The 20,671-nt window shown below is 35.4% G+C and overlaps 1 protein-coding gene across 1 annotated transcript in view; it reads left to right on the top strand.

Annotated features, from left to right (window-relative positions):
* The window catches only part of DEUP1 (deuterosome assembly protein 1), an 85,389-nt gene that overhangs the window by 23,584 nt on the left and 41,134 nt on the right, over nucleotides 1–20,671 (top strand). The window contains exons 4-8 of the mRNA XM_047071966.1: nucleotides 804–899; nucleotides 8,142–8,276; nucleotides 11,515–11,628; nucleotides 13,615–13,857; nucleotides 19,933–20,078. Of these exons, the coding sequence (XP_046927922.1) occupies nucleotides 804–899; nucleotides 8,142–8,276; nucleotides 11,515–11,628; nucleotides 13,615–13,857; nucleotides 19,933–20,078 (734 nt within the window). The remainder of the gene's footprint in view (nucleotides 1–803; nucleotides 900–8,141; nucleotides 8,277–11,514; nucleotides 11,629–13,614; nucleotides 13,858–19,932; nucleotides 20,079–20,671) is intronic.

Genomic DNA, 20,671 nt, shown 5'->3' with positions numbered 1-20,671 from the left:
GCTCTGTGCTGACAGCTCAGAGCCTGGAGCCTGCTTCGGATTCTGTCTCCCTCTCTCTCTGCCCCTCCCCCACTCACGCTCTGTCTCCCTCCATCTCTCAAAAATGAATAAACGTTAAAAAAAAAGAAAAAAAAAGAACTTAGTTTTTCACATAGTTAACGGAGTTCTTGTTTGGCACAGTTAACTTAGTTATTGGCACCTGGTTTCCCTCCGTAGTAGAGGCCGGCCATCAGACCTGGAATATGCAAGGGACTGTTTTCTTACTTTCATATCTGTGATGACACCGACGTGTCATCACAGCAGGTGCCTCACCTGCTTTTTAAGCAGACAATTTCTGTCAGCCAAACCTCTAAGGACTCCTCTTAGATATTATTCCTTTCTTTCTTATAAAAATGTGATCATTGCTCCATGGTCCCACCAAAGCAGAGCTCACTGAAGGCAGTGGAGACAAAAATAAAAGCTGAGGTGTATCCGTCGAGGTTCTGCCTGAGAATGATGACATAGCCTCCCTCCTGAAAAGATAATGCAAAGTAAATTCTAAACCTTAAAGTGTGATGGTGATAAGGATCTTTTGTCAAACATCCATACTGTACTGTCCAAATGTGTGCCCAACGGAATAGTGCTAGCAATGTTTGGTTTTGTGACTTTAATTATTAATAGCTATTTTAAGAACTGTGGTACAAATATTTACTCTGGTTTTGGCACAGCAGTTTTATTTAAATTGTACTCCTTTTTTGCACATTTTCTGATTTTTGTCAGGCAAAATTTAGAAGAATCAAAATTAAATGTTTTTCTTGATGCAGGTGGGGTTACTTAGACAGAAATTGGACAGTCTGGAAAAATGTAACTTAGCAATGACTCAGAATTACGAAGGACAACTACAAACCCTGAAAGCTCAAGTAAGGAAAACTATTGTAATTTAATATCATATAATAATTTAACACATTTTGATATATGTTTTAACATATAAAATTACATTAGTTACTTTTTTATAAGTTGTAATAATTTTATTTAAATGGACTATTTTTAATACAAGTATAATTCTTATATTTTAACTACAGGTTATATGTTCGACCCTGTCTTTCATTGTTTTATTAGATTGCCTTTTTTATTGGACTCTCAGCCCTTTATCCCTTTAACTGTTAGCATAGTGCAAGACTGATACCTTTCTATGATATGATAATAATTAGCTATGTGAAGAAAAGAATAATTTTGCTATTATGAAATAGATAATTGAAAGGATAAAACTGGTCTTTATAACTTGCTAGTGGTGGAACTGTTGCATAAATGATAGGTCTTCTGCATTGGGATGCTAATTTCTTTCTTATTTATCCCTGTGTCACCTCACTGTGAAGGCAAGCAAAAAGTCTTCTCTCCCTTAGCACAGAAAACATAGGGCAGTAATCACCTGTCATCTCAGGTCTGGTAGATGCCATGTCTTGCTTTAAATGAATCAGTGGGAAATACTGTTTGATTAAGAAATTTTTGAAGTGCAAAGATTTCATAAGTGATAATATAATCAAATGAGCCTAAAGTAGTTAATTCTTTATTACATAGCTTCTTATGGAGGTCATCAGCCATTAAGACTGGAATATGAAACATGATGCCATTTAATAAGTACACTATAATCTTAGACTAGCTCCAAAGTCTAGACATTTTGCCTGCAATTTACATAGTGGCCACTAGATGGTAGCTTGAATTATGAAACTAAATGGTTTTTCCTTGCTAAGACTCTAAGCAATCAACCAACCTTCTTTTTTGTATAAAGATAAAGCTTTAAAATAGCAATATATATATATATATATTAAATCACTATAGTTTAATATAAATGGAGAGTCCACGATCTAAAATAAGTTTGAAAAAAATACAGTAATTGAGATACAAGTGAATATATCTCTAAATTATATTTAGTTGGTTCAGTCACTGCTTACCAAATCTTTAATGTCTGAGTTTTTTCACATCTGTTATTAAAAAGTTTTGAGACTTGCTTACAGGTGCTGAGCAGTTATTTAACATATGACTCCTTCCTATTTGATGCTTTGCAGTTTTATTCTATGACTTGGCTGCTGGCTAACCAACAAATATCCCTATGGCGGTTTCACAAAAATTTGTTCTGTGGAATGCTAGTATGAGAGTTTAGGAAATGCTGTTTACTTCCTCTCTGCTCTTGGACATTCACAGTGCATATTCAACAAACCCATTTAGACTTTTTCATCCATCATTTTTCAAAACGTATTTGACCATGGAACGCTTTTTATTTTTCAAGCTAAAACCTACTTTACTATAGTACAGTCTTACAGTGTAAACACCGAAAACAGGTGTCTCAGAGAATACATTTTGGAAACACTACATTGTTGTTGAGAGAGCAGCCATCTGCTCCACTGCAGTTTAATGCTTCTCTTTTCTTCTCATGTTAAAAGAAAGTTAAGAAGAGCATTAGGGAAGAAGAGCAAAAGAGAAGGAAAGAGGGAAGGGAAAAAGAGAGAAAAAGGAAAGTACTATGTACTTAAATCGGTTTGCATAATGGCTAGTAATATGTCATTTTTTTAACCAGAAGACGGTATCTCGTGGCAAACATGATGTGGTTGCTGCTAGCTCACTCTGATTTCTTCTTTGATATTCCTGGTTTATTTACAATTGCATTTTACTAAACTATTTTAAAGATATACTTTACCACACTGTTCCTTGAATAAGTCAACTCTGCCAAAACTTTCTCATAGAAATTGCTTCCTTTTTAAAAAGAGGTTATTTTCTTTTCCTTCTAACCATAATGAAACTATGGTTAAATTGTGTATATATTTGAGATTTTCACTTCTGGAAAGGTGGAGTTGATTCTTTTAGACCCTGCTAAATAAAACTAGAAAGTCTGGACATTATTTATAAAATCACATAAGATTCTGAGAAGTGGAGAAAAGAGGCAGGCCAACTAGGACGTCGGTACCCAAAGAGCAACATAGTGGTGAGTTCCCTGGGATTTCTTTTTGCCCCTTGTATCCCAGTCTGGGTGACAGAGACGCTGACAACCCAGACACTACAAGGGGCACAGACAGATAAAAAGAATCCCAAGGAATATCTGCTCTCTACAGCAGACCTGGGAAAGGCAGCCTACCAAGATTACACACTTCTAGATAATAACTGCTCTACTCCAGCCCAACACCACAGAAAAAGACTTCAGCTCCAAACCACCCCACTAGCACAGACTGAGTAGACAGCCTTGGATTCTACCCTCACCAGCCTTTAAGGAGGTATCCCCAGCTCCCCAGCCTGGGTGGTATTAGAGAAGACTTGAGTGGAGAGCCAGGACTTTTGTCACCACTAGGTGTTAACAAGGCCCTCCCCAACCCATGGTGTTAGTGGAGGCCATGTGGAGAGTCTGGACTAGTATGCCCATTTGATGGTGATGAGGAACTCCCCCCTGGGGATATCAAGGAAAGCCTAATTAGGAGGCAGGATATTCACTGCCTCTCAGTGGTAATGAGGCCGCTCACCCTCACTACAGTTTCAGTGAAGGCCATGTGAGAAGCAGTAACAAGGCACCTGTGCCCCTCTAGTCAGGGTGGTACAGTGAAGACTAGTGGGGATCCTCAACTCCCACTCCCACTCAGCAGTGGTAAGGAATGCCTCCCTCAGGTTACCAGCTGAGGCCAAGATCTAGACTCCCACCACCCAAGGCAGTGACGAGGCAGTGTCCCACTTTCCCTGCCAGAATGCCGTCAGAAAAGGATGGCTGAAATACAGTCCCTAAAGAAAATCTAGTGTCTCATAACACAATACCCAAAATGTCCAAGTTTCAATAAAAAAAAATCACCCATCACACCTAGAACCAGAAAGATCTCAACTTGAATGAAAAAAGACAACCAAGAGAAGCCAACACTGAGTTAATACAGATGTTAGAATTATCTGACAAGGATTTTAAAGAAGCCGTTATAAAAGTTCCTCAGAGGGCAATTACAAACATACTTGAAACAAATGAAAGTTTTAGCAAAGAAAAACTGTAAAGAATAACCAGTTAGAAATTTTGTCTCTCAGGGGCGCCTGGGTGGCGCAGTCGGTTAAGCGTCCGACTTCAGCCAGGTCACGATCTCGCGGTCCGTGAGTTCGAGCCCCGCGTCAGGCTCTGGGCTGATGGCTCAGAGCCTGGAGCCTGTTTCCAATTCTGTGTCTCCCTCTCTCTCTGCCCCTCCCCCGTTCATGCTCTGTCTCTCTCTGTCCCAAAAATAAATAAACGTTGAAAAAAAAAAAAAAGAAAGAAATTTTGTCTCTGAAAAATACAATAACCAAACTAAAAAATTTCAATGGATGGGCTCAAAAGTAGAATGGAGAGGATGGAGGAAATAGTCAGTGCACTTGAAGATAGCAGAATAGAAATTACTGGATCTGAAAAACAGAGAGAAAATAGACTAAAAAAAAAAAAAAAGAAACTTAGGGACATGTAGTACTATAACAAAAGATTGGAAATTTGTGCCATCAGAGTCCCAGAAGGAGAAGAGGGCAGGATTGAAAAAGTATTCAAGGAAGTAATGGCTGAAAACTTGGCAAAATATGTAAACCTACAGATTCAAGAATCTGGATGAAACTCAAACAGGATGAACACAAAGAAATCTACACCAAGACACATCATAGGCAAAGTTCTGAAAACTAAAAGACAAAGAAAAAAATCTCGGAAGCAGCAAGAGAGAAATAACACCTTACCTACAGGGACGAATCAAGTCTCATCAGAAACCATGGAGGCCAGAGGAAGGTGGAATATTTTTCAGTTGCTGAAGCAACATAAATGTCAACCCAGAATTCTATGTCCAGAGAAAATATCCTTAGGAATGAAAGGAAAATCAAGTCCTTCTTGAATGAAGGACAACTATGAGAATTTGTCACAGTAAACGTACCTCCAAAGAATGGCGAAAGAAAGTTCATTTAGCAGTAAGGAAATGATGAGGAAAGCATCTTGAGATATTAGGAAAGAAGAAAAACCAATGGGAAGAATTAAGAAATGGGTAAACATACTACTTTTCTTCTCTTGAGTTTTCTAAATTGTTTGGCAGCTAAAGCCAAAATTATAACAGTGTCTAATGTGGTTCTTAATGTATGTTGAGGAAATACTTAAGAGAATAATGCTCTAAATGGGTCAGGTCAAAGGGACATAAAGAAAAGTAAGACTTCTGCATCTCATTTGGGCTGGTAAAATGTTGACGCCAGTAGACTGTAGTGAGTTATGTAAATATAATACCTAGAGCAACAACTGAGAAAACTATTCAACAGATGCATTCAAAAACACTATAGATAAACCAAAATGGAATTCTAAATAATTCTCAGATAACCCTGAAGAAGACAGAAAGGCTAAAATAGAGAAACCAAAAAACTGGAAAACAGAAGGAAAAAAACCACCAACAACAAAAAAGTAAGGCTTAAACTCTGATAGATCATAATTACATTAAATGGAAATTGCCTAAATACATCAGTTAGAAGATGGAGATTGACAGAGTAAATTAAGAAAGTATAACCCAACTATATGTCCTGCTCCAGAAACTGACTTCAGATATACCTATATAGGTCAGTTGAAAGTAAAATGGTAGAAAAAAATACCATGCAAATATTAATCAAAAGAAAGCAGAAACAGTGCCAAGATAATTCAGTGGAGAAAGAATAGTCTCTTCAACAAACAGTAAAGGGACAACTGAATACCCACATGTAAAAGAACTAAGTAAGACCTAGATATAGACAAAAGTTAGCTCAAAATGGATCAAAGACCTAAATGTAAAAACTAAATCTATAAAACTCTTAGAAAAAAAATAGGAGTAGATCTTCATGACTTTGGATTAGGCAATGGTTTCTTAGATTTGGCACCAAGAGTACAAGAAAAGTTAGATGAATTTGACTTCACCAAAATTAAAAAAACCTTTGTCCTTTAAAGGATGCCTTCAAGAAAGTGAAAAGATGACTCACAAAGTGGAAGAAAATATTTACAAATCATATATCTGATAAGGGACTAGTACCCAGAACTAAAAAATAACTCATACTAGTCAATAATAAAAAGTAAATGACATGATTTTAAAATGGGCAAAGATATGTCTATTGATGAATAGACATCTTTCCAAAGAAGGTATACAAGTGCCAATAATCACATGAAAAAATGCTCAATATCATGAGTCATTAAGGAAATGCAGATCAACTCATGAGATACCTATTTGCACTGACGAGAATAGCTATAATCAAAAAGAGGGACAATAACAAGTGTCAGCAAGGATATAGAGAAATTAGAACCCCATACATTGCCAGTCGTAACGGAAAATGGCACAGTCACTTTGGAAAAACAGTTTGGCAGTGCCTTAAAAAGTTAAACCCAGAGTTTCCATATGATCCAACAGTTCTACTCCTGGTTGTATACCCAAGAGAAATAAATATATATATCCACACAAAAACTTGTACCCAAATGTTCACAGCAGCATTCTTTGTAATATACAAAAAGTAGAAAGAACCTAAATGTCCTTCAGTAGATGAATGGATAAGTGAAATGTGGCACATCCATGCAATGGAATACTATTCAGCCATAAAATAAATGAAGTATTGGTCCATGTTACAACCTTGATGAACGTTGAAAGCATTATGCTAAGGGAAAGAAGCCAGGCACAAAAGGCCACATAACGTGTGATTCCATTAATATGCAATGATCAGAATAGGCAAATATAAAGAAACAGAAAGTAGGTTAGTAGTTTCCAGGGACTGGGGACAGGAGGAAATGTGTAATCATTCTAATATTATGGGGTTTCTTTTTGAGGTAATAAAAAATACCCTCACATTAGCAATATGATGGTTGTACAACTTTGTAAATATACTAAAAACCAATTAATTTTATATTTTAAAGGGTGAACTTTATGGTAGGTGCATGATATCTCAATTTAAAAAATTATGTGAGAAAGAAAAAGAAAGCAAATGTGACTATATTAATATCAGGTAAAGTAGACACAATTGTTCCTAGCTTTATTTGTGACATCCCACAACTGGAAACATCCAAAATGTCTCAATATGTAAATGGTCCAGCAAATGCTAGTTCCATCCATAGCATGGAATAACACTGAGCAATAAAAAGGCATGAACTATTGATACACACGTGTATCTCCAAGGCATTATGCTGACTGAAAAAAGCCAATCTCAAAATGTCATATACTGTTCGATTCCATTTTATAACATTCTCAAATGACAAAATTCTAGAGACAGAAACAAATTAGTGCTTGCCAAAGGGTTAAGAGTGGGAAGACGAGCGTCACTAAAAAGGCAGGAAGGTCTTTGTGCTGATGGAATGGTTCTGTATCTCGATCAAAGTTGTGGTCACACAAACCTACCCGTGTGATAAGATGGCTTAAAACTATACACATATATTGTACCAATGTCAGTTTCCTGGGTTTACTATTGTACCATAGTTCAACAAGATGTCGATATTGGAAGAACCCAGAACCTCTCTTCAAAATCTTTGCAGCTTCCTGTGAATCTTTAATTGTTTCAAAATTTAAAACAAAACCAAAAAACTCTTATAAACAGTTATATAGAAATTTCTTCACTTTATGGAGCAGGCTGCTTTTAATCTATTATTTGAAGGTATAACAAGAAACAGAAAAAATAGTACAGAGTCTAAGTTTTTCTTCCTTATTGGTACGAAAAAGATGATATCAATTTGATACTTAAATTTATATAAACTGTCATCGATAAGTAGTTTGTTCTGTTTGTATCTTTTAAATTAAGTATTCAATTTTCTTGAATAAAGTATACACTTGTTATCTTATACATGGGGCTACTGAAATTAAAATTGTCAACACAAGATGGCACTAAGTAAAAGAAAAAACTTGGTTTTTAAAATTTGTGAGCTTTGCTACACAAATTAAAACAGAACTAAATAAAACATTTATGAAGTGAATCATTTAACTGTGCAGTTCATCAGGTCCCAGATTTACATGAAAACTGAATTGTGTTCAGTTTCAATAATTAGTTTTAATAACTGGTTCTGTCTTCACTAATCAGAACATTCAAGCATTACCGCATTTTCTAATCATGACTTAAATTTTCAAAGACGTGCCCAAGAAAGAACTCCAGTGAAATCAAGTTAGAAGCACCAGTAATGGTAAAACGTGAGCATTTTCTATTATATACAGTTTTCCAAACTGACGAATAGCTTTGAGAAACTGAGACTACACCAGATGAAACAAAGTAAAGTTCGGAGAAAAGAATTACTGCACCCCAGAGAAGAAATACCCTTTGAACTGAGCAATCTGAACCAGAAATTAGAGGTGAGCTGTATGTATTTCCTTAGTTTCCTCACGCATCGGAAGGATTGATTGCTGTTGTTGTGGGCTGTTTGTCTCTGGTGTACACAATGGCATGTACGGCCGTGGTAACAAACACCATTACAAATCAGCTTCTCATTGAATATATTTTCTTAGCACACCTTCCCTCTAGGCACTTAGCGAATTAAAACATCACTTTGATTTATGCATCTTTTATACAGATCAGCATTTTTGGAGAGCCAAAAAAAAAAAAAAAAAAAAAGAGTTCAAAGAAACTGCAGATGTTGAGTGAAATTGAAGGACATCCCTGGGGTCAGTTAAATGGAATAGCTAATAAATCTTTTAATGGCTATTTAACTATTAGGTACTTAAATCCCAATGAAGCCTCATAACAGTTTTCAGAACGGTGCTCGAAGTTTCAGGGGTATTTTTCTTAAAAGAGGTGGCGCCACTGCAAAATAGCCCTCCGTCCCTAAAATGGCTTACTGTGTCATGAATGCACTTATTTTTATCCCCTTAACTTCCCAACTTTGGAAAAAAACCAACCAGCTGTTTTTCTTCCCTAATGCTCTTGAGGGTTTCTGCTAGAGGTCATGTAACAGACAGGTTCTACCATAAATTCCTCTTCTCTAACCTTAGCCTAGTTCCTAGTGCTCCTCCATTATTGTGTGTTAATTGGCCTCAAGTTGACTCTTATCAAGTTAGCCCACTCTGTTTCTTCCTTTATTCTCAAGCCCTAAACCCCAGCACCACCACCCTTTTCTCCAGCCAATGATCTCCCTTTCTTCCACTTCACTGGTAGATAATGGTTGGTACCCCCCAGTCACCCAGGTGAATACCCAAGAATCTTTGATCTGTTCCTTTCTCTTACTCCCCATATTTGAGCCCAGCTTTGCCCCTTTCCCTGGTCTAATGCTTCTTATCTCCTTCCTCTTTGTCTAATTATCATTGTCCTGTTTCATTTGCATCATTTTATTCTGCAATTAACAATCCTTCTCAAACTTTCCCTTCAAAATGTCTTTAAAAGAAAAAAAAAATCTAAAATCACAGCCCTAAAACCAGCCTATTGCAACAACTTTGCTGGAAGGCTTGCGTTTTAGCTTTTAAATTCCTGTAGATTTTACATTCTGCTGAATAATGTACCGGGTTTTTTTTTTAAATACAAAATTACTACCATCATGATGTAAAATTGACTCTACAGGAAGTTGCGCCATGTGTAACCACCTGCTGACGGTGGTGTGACCAGACTGTCTTCAGAAAGATCCTGGTTTCATAGAAGATGCCCAAAGATGTGCCCTGTAATACATATGCTTTCCCTAAAAATGCAGAGATCAAGTCACTGGTTAGCCTTCTGGTTGACTTTTTATGGGATTTTATGGGAGAACCACATTCATATAAATTGTTCATACAAAAAAAAAAAAAAGGCCTGAAATTAATATAAAGTACTTAGTGTGAACACTTTTACATTTAGGGAACCAAATTTTTACATAAAATATATTTCATGAATTTATAGATGAAATTAGTAGCAAAATATGACCTGATACGTTTGTACTTATATAAAAGTTTTTAAGCACACTCTGTAGGTAGTTTAATCTGTGTAATTATGGAAACATTTCATGTACCTGTTTTTACTTGGAGCCGTATGAAAATTAATATGTAAGAGATGGGCTGTTCCAGTTTTAGTCTACATCCAAGCATGTTTTTCCTTTGGGACAAATATTATTCACTGGTCTAGTAAGAGAAAGAGCATGTTGTTGTGGAAGAATATGACAGTTTAAAACACTTCTTGACTTCTTGACTGATTGATTCCCAAAGCCATATCCTTTGTGTTAAACTGTGAACATTTACGTTCCATGAACATACTACTTGAGCAAAAACTTGAAGAAATGAGCATGTTGTGTCAAGCTAGTTTCATGTCTTCCTCAGGTTGGCTCAGTTGGCACTGGCATTTATTTGCCCTGTGACCTTTAGGCAAGTTGTTAGCCTCACAGGGATTTCATTTTTTTCACCAATAAATAGGGTTAAAAATACCTTATAGGTGACATTATGGTTATGGGAGAAACACACACACACACACACATACATATACATATATATGTGTGTGTGTGTGTATATGTGTGTGTGTGTGTATGTATATTTAAATGCACACTGAAGCATTTAGGGGTGAAAACACATGAGGTCTGGAAGTTGGCTTAAACTACTCAACAAAAAAGTGTGGAGAGAGAGAGGCAAAATAAAGATGGTCAGGTTGATGGTAGTCAAACTGGGTGAAGGGTACATGGGAGGTTTTTTTTTTAATCTCTACTTTTATGCAAGTATGAAAATTTTTGTACTAAAAAGTTAAAGTCATCTTACAAGTGAATGTTTGTAGAGTCCCTGACATATAACAATCACTAAAGAAATGTTAGTTCCATCTTCCAGTATTTAGTAAAGGATTAAAAACACATATATAATAATGTAGCTTCCCCTAGAAACTCTAATTTTAATGACCTTGACTTACTCGCAACCTTGAAGACCCAGAAAAGTTTTTTCAGCATGGAGAACTTATTCTGGAGGTTTAGGCAAGTTCTACAGACCCTCTGGAACCTGGTAGGACACCTCCAATCTCTACAAAAATCCTCATAAAGCTCTCTAGGTCTCTCTGTGGTCCCATAACTACTGGATATATTGTGCCGGCTTGCTAGTCTTGAAACCAATACATCTAGAAGATCAAGAAAGCCAGGACTGTTATGAGCACATGCTGATATGTCTGTGACACATATTTCTAGCTTATTTGGCCTTATTCTTGAGCTCATTTCTACCTGTTGTAGAACTTGTAAAGAACTAAGATTAATGCTCCCGCCTCCTCTTAAAGCATGCTGGGAAATACTTATTTTCAAGATTGAGGTTGTTGGGTGGGTAATGCTAAATATTAGTATATCTGAAAGGTAAGAACAGTGTAAATCAACCTTGCCCACATTTTGACAAAGTCACTAAATCAGTCTAAGCCCCACCCCATAAAAACAAACAAACAACCAAAACCGAGGATACAGGTTTGGTGACAAGAATTAGAAGCTATGTCTAGTAATAAATCCAAGATGAGTGATTTAATACTTTTTTGTTTCTTTGTTTTCCTAATGGGGAAAAAGAATGGGTATAGTTTTTTAGAATGAAAATGTACAAATGAAAGAAGCCTTACTCATTGTGCTTTTAAGTGAATAATTCTCCTCAATTTATGTTTGTACCTCCACTTTTTTAAAAGGAATTTAGAGCAAAGTCAAGAGAATGGGACAAGCAAGAGATACTGTATCAGACTCATCTGGTTTCTTTAGATGCTCAACAAAAATTATTATCTGAGAAGTGTAATCAATTTCAGGTACATTATCTAATACTATCCTCTAACTTAGAAAAAAATTAGAGGTTAACTATTGCTATTTTCATAATCTTACTACAGAGAGAAATGCCAACCACAGGAAAATAACCAGAACAGGTCTAATACTGGGTAAAGTCACAAGTGCATGAACATTTTTAATGGTGAATTTAGTCCACGTGTCTCAAAGGATGGTACTTTTTAAGGTGTCTATTGTCATCATGTCATTAAATAACATATGTTTTTGCATGTCTATGGGCAAGTCGCTTAGAAAGTCTGAGATTGCTTGGTCTCTGACCTCAAGAATCTTACAGCTTAGAGGTAGAACACACATACATATTTACAGATAATTTATAGCAAGTGAATGGGAAACCCTTTTAGAGTTCAGAGGAGAAAGGGGGATATTGGGGCTGAGATAGTGAGCAAATATCCTACAGCAGGGGTTAGACTGGGGCTGGACCTTGAAGAAGATGTACAGTATTTTGAGAATATGTTTGGGGTGGTGGAAATAACAGCAAAATCACCGAAGCAAGAGAGCAAAAGGCAAATTCTGGGTATAGAAAATGAGCCAACTGGTTGGGAGTCTGTATGGAAGGTGGGGAAGGTAGGAGATGGTAAGGCTGGTGAGTTGGATGCAGGTTATAATAAGCCTTAAAGTCTCATCTAAGGAATTTGGAATTTTTTATCAAAGCCAGTGAGAAACTATGGTTTTTGTTTGATGTGGGTTTTGTTTCTTATTTTTCATTCTTTAAGTTACTTGAATTATATGTTTATTATGTTCTCTGAGTTTAACAATACAAAATAATGTAAAATTAATAGCTTCATCTTCTACCCCGTTCTTATCCGTTTAATACAAACACTTAATAGGTGTTTTTCTTTCCATACTTTTTCTTTTGTTTGTACAAACACATAAAATGTGGATTTGGGAGAAATTATATATTTTTCCTTTTTAAAATTTTGTGGTTTTACTTAATAATAATTATCTTTCCATATGGATACTCTCTCAAGTCATTACTTAGTTCTGCATAATATTTGATAGTATATGGTTTACATTACCATATATATATCATAGTATATAGTAGATATACCATAATTCTTTCAATCATCTCCTTACTGATGAACATTCAGGTTGTTTCTAGTTTTTTGCTATTATAATATTATAACAAATATCCCCTGATAGACATCTTTAAATGCTAGTACTTTTGTTAGATTAAAAATCCTAGAAATTATTCTTGAGCCACAGTGTATTATGTTCATTCAGATTTTTAAATGAATACTAGCATATTACCTCCCAAAAGATTATAGTAATGTACAATTCATGAGCAGTCTATGGGAGTACCCATACTTTCACCAACATGGAATGTTAGCAGTCTTTTTATTTTTTCCCAACTCGGACTGATAGTAGTATTGGCTTGATTTGTTTTGCATTTCTCTGACTACTTACAAGGTTGAGCACCTCTTCATATCCTTCTGAGCCTTTTTCATTTCCTTTTCTGCATATTGCCTATTTACAAACTTTGCCAATTTTCCTTTTGTGTTATTTCTCTTTTTCATATCGATGTATAGACGTTTCTGTATCTTAAGAGTTATTAACGCTTGTTACTTGTGTTGACTGCTTTTTCCTACAATCCAACTGCTTTTGTTTAATTGTTTATTTTATTTTTCATCATATAGATACTTTCAACTACTGTGTAACGACATCCACAATTTTCGTTTTGTAAATATTCTTTCTTGCGTAATAAGACTTCCCTACCCCAGGCTTCCTACCCTACTCTGCATCTTGACTCTGAGGTTATACAAATGTATTTTCTCTTAATGTCATCCAAAACTGAAGTTTTGGAAAAAACCCAAGACTGAATTACAAAGAGTGAAACTTCATTATAAACATATTTAAAGATTTTTCCTAAATATTTTCTATCATTCTTGAATTTTATTCATGTAAGCTTAAATATGATATTCTCCATTTAATCGACACTGTCTTCACTTTCTCAGAAACAGGCACAAAGTTACCAAACTCAACTGAATGGTAAAAAACAGTGCATAGAAGACGGCAGCTCAGAAGTTCCTCAGCTGATGTGCGAACCGGATCACAGTTGTGAAGCCAGTGAAAGAGATGAGTTCATTATTGAAAAACTAAAATCAGCTGTGAGTGAAATAGCATTAAGCAGGAATAAGTTACAGGATGAAAATCAGAAGCTTTTGCAAGAACTGAAAATGTACCAAAGACAGTGCCAGGTGATTATTTATTTCTCAATTGATCTTGCCCACGAGTTGTATAAATGATGAGTCAACAGGTGTATGGATTACATAATTTTCTATTACATGTGTAACTTCAATTCATATTTCCTCTAAGTAATTCTCACTTGATGAGTAAATTCAGTAATCCCTTAAATACCCTACCCCACCAGAATGAACTTTGGTTCTGCCGCAGTATAATAATAATGCATTACCAGTACAGTATAACAGCGCTCACTTACAGACCTCTATGCCTAACACTCATGGCCCTTTAGCCTCACGCCACCCTGTGTCCCCACTACTCTCTCTGACCCTGTGCCCCTTTGCCTTGCAGGAATCCTGGGTTGGAGACAGGAAATTAGTAAGGTCTCAACAATCTAATTACTCCAATAAGAGGCATGTAGGCCCTCCCTGTGATCTATCACTGTTCACTTTACCATAATCATTTACCAAAGAGTAGCCTGGAGTTTTGTTTTGTTTTGTTTTGTTTTGTTTTGTTTTGTTTTGTTTTGTTTTGTTTTTTAGGTAACCTCCACATTGGCAGATGGGATTGCTGATTTTTCCAAGAATTAATTTTCTTCTTAACCCAACAATCTTGTCTTTCTTTCTCTTTCTTTCCTCCTTCCTTCCTTCCTTCCTTCCTTCCTTCCTTCCTTCCTTCCTTCCTTCCTTCCTCTCTTTCTTTCTTTCTTTCTTTCTTTCTTTCTTTCTTTCTCTCTTTTGCTCTTCTGCATCACTAAGGTTATCCAGCATTCATAAATTGGTCGTTACCAATTTCTTTACTAACTGTATATTTCTTATTCATGGATATCCCAGTTACTTGACACATTCTATGGTTTTATCTACCACCTACAAGCATTCAGCCTTTTCTACCAATTCTCCCAAGTCAGCTGGCCCATTGTAGTCCCACTTTGTTCCTTTCTCATGCTAAGATATACTTTGGAGGTCACTGTCTGGGCAGACTTCCACTTCTGATCTTCTGCCACTTAAACTCCCAGGGGTTATTTTTTTAGTCTTGGGGAAACTCCTCATTCCCCCATCCTGCCACATTGTACATGGGATCAATTCTTTTATTTTAATATGATATTTATTTATTTACCAACTGCTATGAGAGAATTTGCCAAAATTATTTTTACAGATTTTGGTTCACAAAAAAAAAAAAAAGATTTAATTATCCTTGGATCTAGGATCATTATTAAATTTAAACTAATAATCTCCATTTTATATTTTATACAAGAACCACATTTATTAAAAAAAAACTACTTGGCAATCAAAAAGAATGAAATCTTGCCATTTGCAACTACGTGGATGGAACTAGAAGGTATTACATTAAGCAAAATTAGTCAGAGAAAGACAAATATATGACTTCACTCATATGAGGACTTTTAAGACACAGAACAGATGAACATAAGGGAAGGGAAGCAAAAATAACATAAAAACAGGGAGGGGGACAAAACATGAGACTTAAATATGGAGAACAAACAGAGGGTTACTGGAGGGGTTGTAGGAGAGGGGATGGGCTTAATGGGTAAGAGGCTTTAAGGAATCTACTCCTGAAATTATTGTCGCGCTATTTGGTAACTAATTTGGATGTAAATTAAAAAAATAAAAATAAAAAGATATATTTGGGGAAAAAATAAAATTTAAATAAATAAATAACGAAATGAGAACAAACAAGAATGTATTAAAATGTATCAAATTGTATTTAAGTAATCAAGTTGTTTTGTAATATATAATATGTCTTGTATATGCGTACATAAAACATAAAAAACATAAACATAAAAAAACCCATAAAACATAAAAAAAAAACTAACCGAATTATCCTGGAATATTTTTTACACAAAAAATATGTTACAGCTTTAATGAAAAGATCTTTGAGAAGTAGTTTGTTTCAAAAACTTCAAGATAGCTAACATAAGATTTCTACTCCCAAAAAAACACTACTTATTTTTGATGCATTTGGGAAAAAAATGCTGAAAATAATGCTTTTATTTAGCTTTTTCCCTGTTTTATTTCCAAATTTGACCTGTGTTTCATTCTCTTTAAAGCAACACTAAATAAGAGGAGATCAATTAATTACTATTTGGTAGCTGATTTGAAGGTTTAAAAATCACTGCTTCTCTCAGACCATTCGGCAAAGTTCTAACTAAACAGATGGGCCTTAAACTTGTTTTGCAAAATTTATATTTTACCAAATGGGAATAATTGGAGGTAACTAATCACTTAACCAGTGCATATATTTAGAATGAAGTTTCCCTTCTCTTTTTGCAAAACTGTCATATGACAATGCTCCATATCTTGCACATGAATTTAAAAAGGCAACCATTTCAATTTGAATTATTGTCACTTATTGTATATAAAATTCTGTTTAGTTTACAGCATATTTTAATGCCAGATGCATCTGAATTTTTTTCTCACTTGTCTTTCCACAACTTTGAAATGTGTCAGTATACATACTAATTCCGTTGCATAGAATTATTTACTAGGCTGTACTACACTCACATTTTAAAAATGTACAACATTTCCTATTGGAGGTTAATGACAAAAAGAAATTGTCCTGCATTTTTCTAATATCTGTGCCAAAAAAATTGACCTTTTTTTATTTGTCAATGTGTCATTATGGGACTAGAGCAGCAATGTCCAGTGGAAATAGAATGCAAGCCACAAATAGAATTTAAGTTTTTCTAGTAACCACATTAAAAGAAGTCATAAGAAATGGGTGAAATTAAAACATAATAATAATTCATTTATATTCATTCAACATCCATTTAAAGCATTATCATTGCAACATATAATCAGCGTAAAATTATTGAGATAATGAGATATTTTACATTTCTTTTCATGCTAAGTCTTCAAACTCCGGTGTGTATTTTACACTTACAACACATCTCAATTTGGAAGCCAAGTAGTCACTGGAAATATTTGATCTGTGTTTAGATTTCATAAAATTTACAATTAAAAAAGTAGATTTACAGGGGCACCTGGCTGCCTCAGTCGGTAGAGCATGTGACTCTTGATCTTGAGGTCATTAGCTTGAGCCTCACGTGGAGGATTGAGTTTACTTTTTAAAAAAGCAGATTTACATACCTCAGCTGTTCCAAACAAACTTGAGAGTGTTCTAGTAACTGAATCAAGTACCAAAGAATCATTTTCCCAATTATTTGCATCCACATTGACAAATAAATAATTTGAGTTTTATGCAAAAGCATGCCAACCACATCTAAGTTAAATAAATTCACTAATTTTGTGTCAACTTGGTATTATTAATGTTGAATTCAAAGGGATATTGCATAAATCAAAGAACAACTCTCAATTTACCAATATCAACAAAACCTCTTTTCTTGTACTTTCCTAGTCAATTTACATAATGCTGTCAATTATAATTAAAATCTTTTGCATATTCATTCATGTTAGAAAAATGTGTCAAATCATTATTATTGATTTGTATTATGAAGAGTTTCAATTTTGACATAAATTCTCTCACCTGTGTAGCGAGATCGCAAAGCTTTTTTTTTTCCTTAGGGATAGGGAGCCCTTTCCCTAGGGGGGTTAGGGAGTATCTTCAAATATCACTCTTCTAGGTATTATTTTCTAATTAGAGTAAACATTTTACAGACTTTTAGCTAACTCCAGCCCATGGTGACTTTGCATTTCATTGGCCTGGAGTTACAGCCCTTTTATGCTCCCCTGCCCCAAGTGAAGGAAGACCGAGCTGTCTACCCACAGCTCCAAGTTAGATTGCTCCGGAGGCAAATTTGCAAGGCAGGGAGCACAGATGGTGCCTACTTCAATTGGGCAAAGTCATGGATGACATTCACGTCAAGTTAATTTGTTTTTCTACTTGCTAATCTATTGTTTCACATTTCTTTTGTTTGTTCCTTTTTGAAATTTTAGCCTCATCTGAAAAATCCACACTGTTTGAAGCAGTGACTTTATGCAAACAAGTTTATTAAATCATCCATTTGAATACATTTTTACTCTTATTTCCAGGTCAGCCAGGAACTTCTGCGGCCAAAGTATTGCAATTAGGTCCTTCACTGAACGCAGGTCTTGAGGTCTCCCAGAAAATAATACAAATTTAAGGCTTAGGTTAAAAAAAAAGTTTAGCTGGAAACTCATATATCCTATGCTGTCTGCGTAATGATATTTCTAGGCTCTGTGAATTTGGGGGTAAGAATGAATAAGAAAACATATGTCCACACAAAAGCTTGTACATGAAATTTTATAGCATATTATTCATAATAGCCAAGAAGAAGAAATATCAAATGTCTATCAACTGGTGAATTAATAAACAAAATGCAGTATATTCATGCAATTAAATATTATTTGTCAATAAAAAGGAATGAAATACTGATACATGTCATAACATGGATAAACCATAAAAGCATTATGCTGAGTGAGAGAAGCCAGTCACAAAGGCCACGTATTGTATGACCCCATTTGTGTGAAATGTCCAGAAAAGGTAATTCCGTAGAGACAGAACATACCATAGCGGTTGCCAGGGGTGATGGGGAGCAAAAATAGAAAGTGACTGCTAAAGGGTATTGGGTTTATTTTGGTTGTGATGAAAATGTTCTGGAATTAGTGGCGATGCTTACCCAGCTTTGTGAATATACTAAAACCCACTGAATTGTACATTTTAAATGGGTGAGTTTTATGGGATGTGGATTATATTCAAATAAATCTATTAATGATATATACAAAAAATTATTAATAAATGATTTTTTAAAAATATCTGTAGTGTTCTCTGCAGCCTTTATTAGCAGAGGAACCTCCTGCCCTCATAACACCCAACCCTGTCTTTACCAGCAAGCTACAGGTCTATGTCACTTATTTTGCTTGAAACGAATTATTTTTGCATCTTGAATGTTCCAACTGGACTAGTAGACAAAAGACCTGGATTTTTCTTTTCCAAAATCTGCCGCTTGTAAGCTATGTAACTTTGGACCAAGTATGGCCCTCAATTTCCTCATCTACTAAAGTGGCGATGGACTTGATGACCTAGGTCAGGTACACTTAATAAATAATAGTTTCTCTGTAGAAGCAAGTAAAAGAAATCCAGCGATATGGAAGCACTCTGCCATTCCTCGCCCCCAGAGAACAGCCAAGTACTGCTGGAGAAAATCACTCTCAACAGGCCAGGGTCACAGATCTCAAATGAACACGCAACATGGCAGGAATCCCACTCTGTTGCTCCACTCAGCTAATTCTCCCATTCCCATTGCAGGCCATTTCAAACCTTCTCCACTCTTAAAAATCACTCCCATGCCCCCACCTCCCCTTCTCCTTCCAGTGACATTGCCTTTTTTTTACCTCCCAAGGGAAATAGAAGCCAACAGAGAGACACTGTCTTCTCTCTCCATATCCAGATGCATATGCCGGTCTACATTCCATTTTCCTGCCTTCTTTCCTTTTGCTTTACACAACTCTTCCCCTGGTGCTTTGGGACCTACCCTACCTACTTCTCAAGAACCCACACCATTACTGTTAATCCTCCTCTCTTCTGATTGGACCCTTCCCAACAGGTTTTAAATTTGCTCAAGCCTCTTGTCAACAAAATAAGACAGTGGGCTCACAGGATTGCTGGTGTCTCCAGTTGCCAGATAAAGTAGGACTACTACTGGGCAATAGGGGAACCATAGACCATGGTTTACAACTCACTCTGTTGGTTATTGTCTTGTTTAAATTGGTAATTATTTGCATAATCCAAATTTTACACATTAATCGTTTATTCCTACTTTTATGCTTCTCTCAAATTTGCACACAATGTGACCATATTTGTGTGATTATTTGATTATTCTTTGTCTTTTCTTTATCACTAGACTGTGAGCTCACTGAGAACAGTCTTGGTATCCTCAGTGTTGGGCACATAATAAGGGCACAGCAAATATTTGTTGAATAAATGAATGAAGGAATGAAATTCTGTAAGACAGAGCCAGCAAAGGACTAAAAAAGGACTAAATACCAGTTTATTTGAAATTAAGCTGGTTCATAGATGTTAAATATTTTTAAATATACTATACATCATGGTATCCAGATACGAACATTGAACATTTTTTTGATGTTTTTATTTAGGCCATGGAAGCAGGACTCTCGGAAGTGAAAAGTGAGCTACAGTCACGTGATGATCTCTTGAGAATTATAGAAATGGAACGATTACAGCTGCACAGGGAATTATTAAAAATAGGAGAGTGCCAAAACACTCATGAAAATAAGAAAAGGTATAGTCTATATTCAGAAGCCTGAGAGAAACTGTTTAAGACATGATGTTTGAAGATTTTAAGAGCTTTAGATTTAAAACTAGAATGAAAAGTCTCTTTGTTTTGTATTTACATGCTGTTATTTATTGGATAATATTAGATATTAAAAATAAAATCAGTGATTATTTCACCTTCAAAATTAATGTATTTAACTTGCCTAGAAAAATGTATTGTATTCTGGTGTATGGATACTTCTGTATCGCAGTACATCAGAAATTTTCTCAGAACTTGTATTTCTCAGGAGACTGTAAAAGCAGTAGTATAGAGCTGATATTTGTATATATTGCTAAATAAGAGTTATTCCATATTTTCAGATGTTTCTATCTTGATTGCCTATAAACCTGTTATTAACTTTTTCACTTGTAAATGCTGTATTTATTTTGGTCTCCATACGCACTCTCCCTTGTCAGTTGCATTAAGAGTTTGTTAGAACAGATTTTTTTTCCTCTTTTAAAATCAGGTAGATATTGTGTATTCCATAGCCACAAAGGAAATGGGATTGCTAAGGATTATTAAATATTTACACTTGTGAGTAGAAAGTTTGACTGTTCTAT

The sequence above is a fragment of the Lynx rufus genome, unplaced genomic scaffold (assembly GCF_022079265.1).
Source record: "Lynx rufus isolate CCGP_SWC_20201006 ecotype Redwood Valley unplaced genomic scaffold, mLynRuf1.p SCAF_9, whole genome shotgun sequence".
In the NCBI taxonomy this organism is placed as follows: Eukaryota; Metazoa; Chordata; class Mammalia; order Carnivora; family Felidae; genus Lynx; species Lynx rufus.
This window is presented reverse-complemented; position numbering and strand designations above follow the sequence as displayed.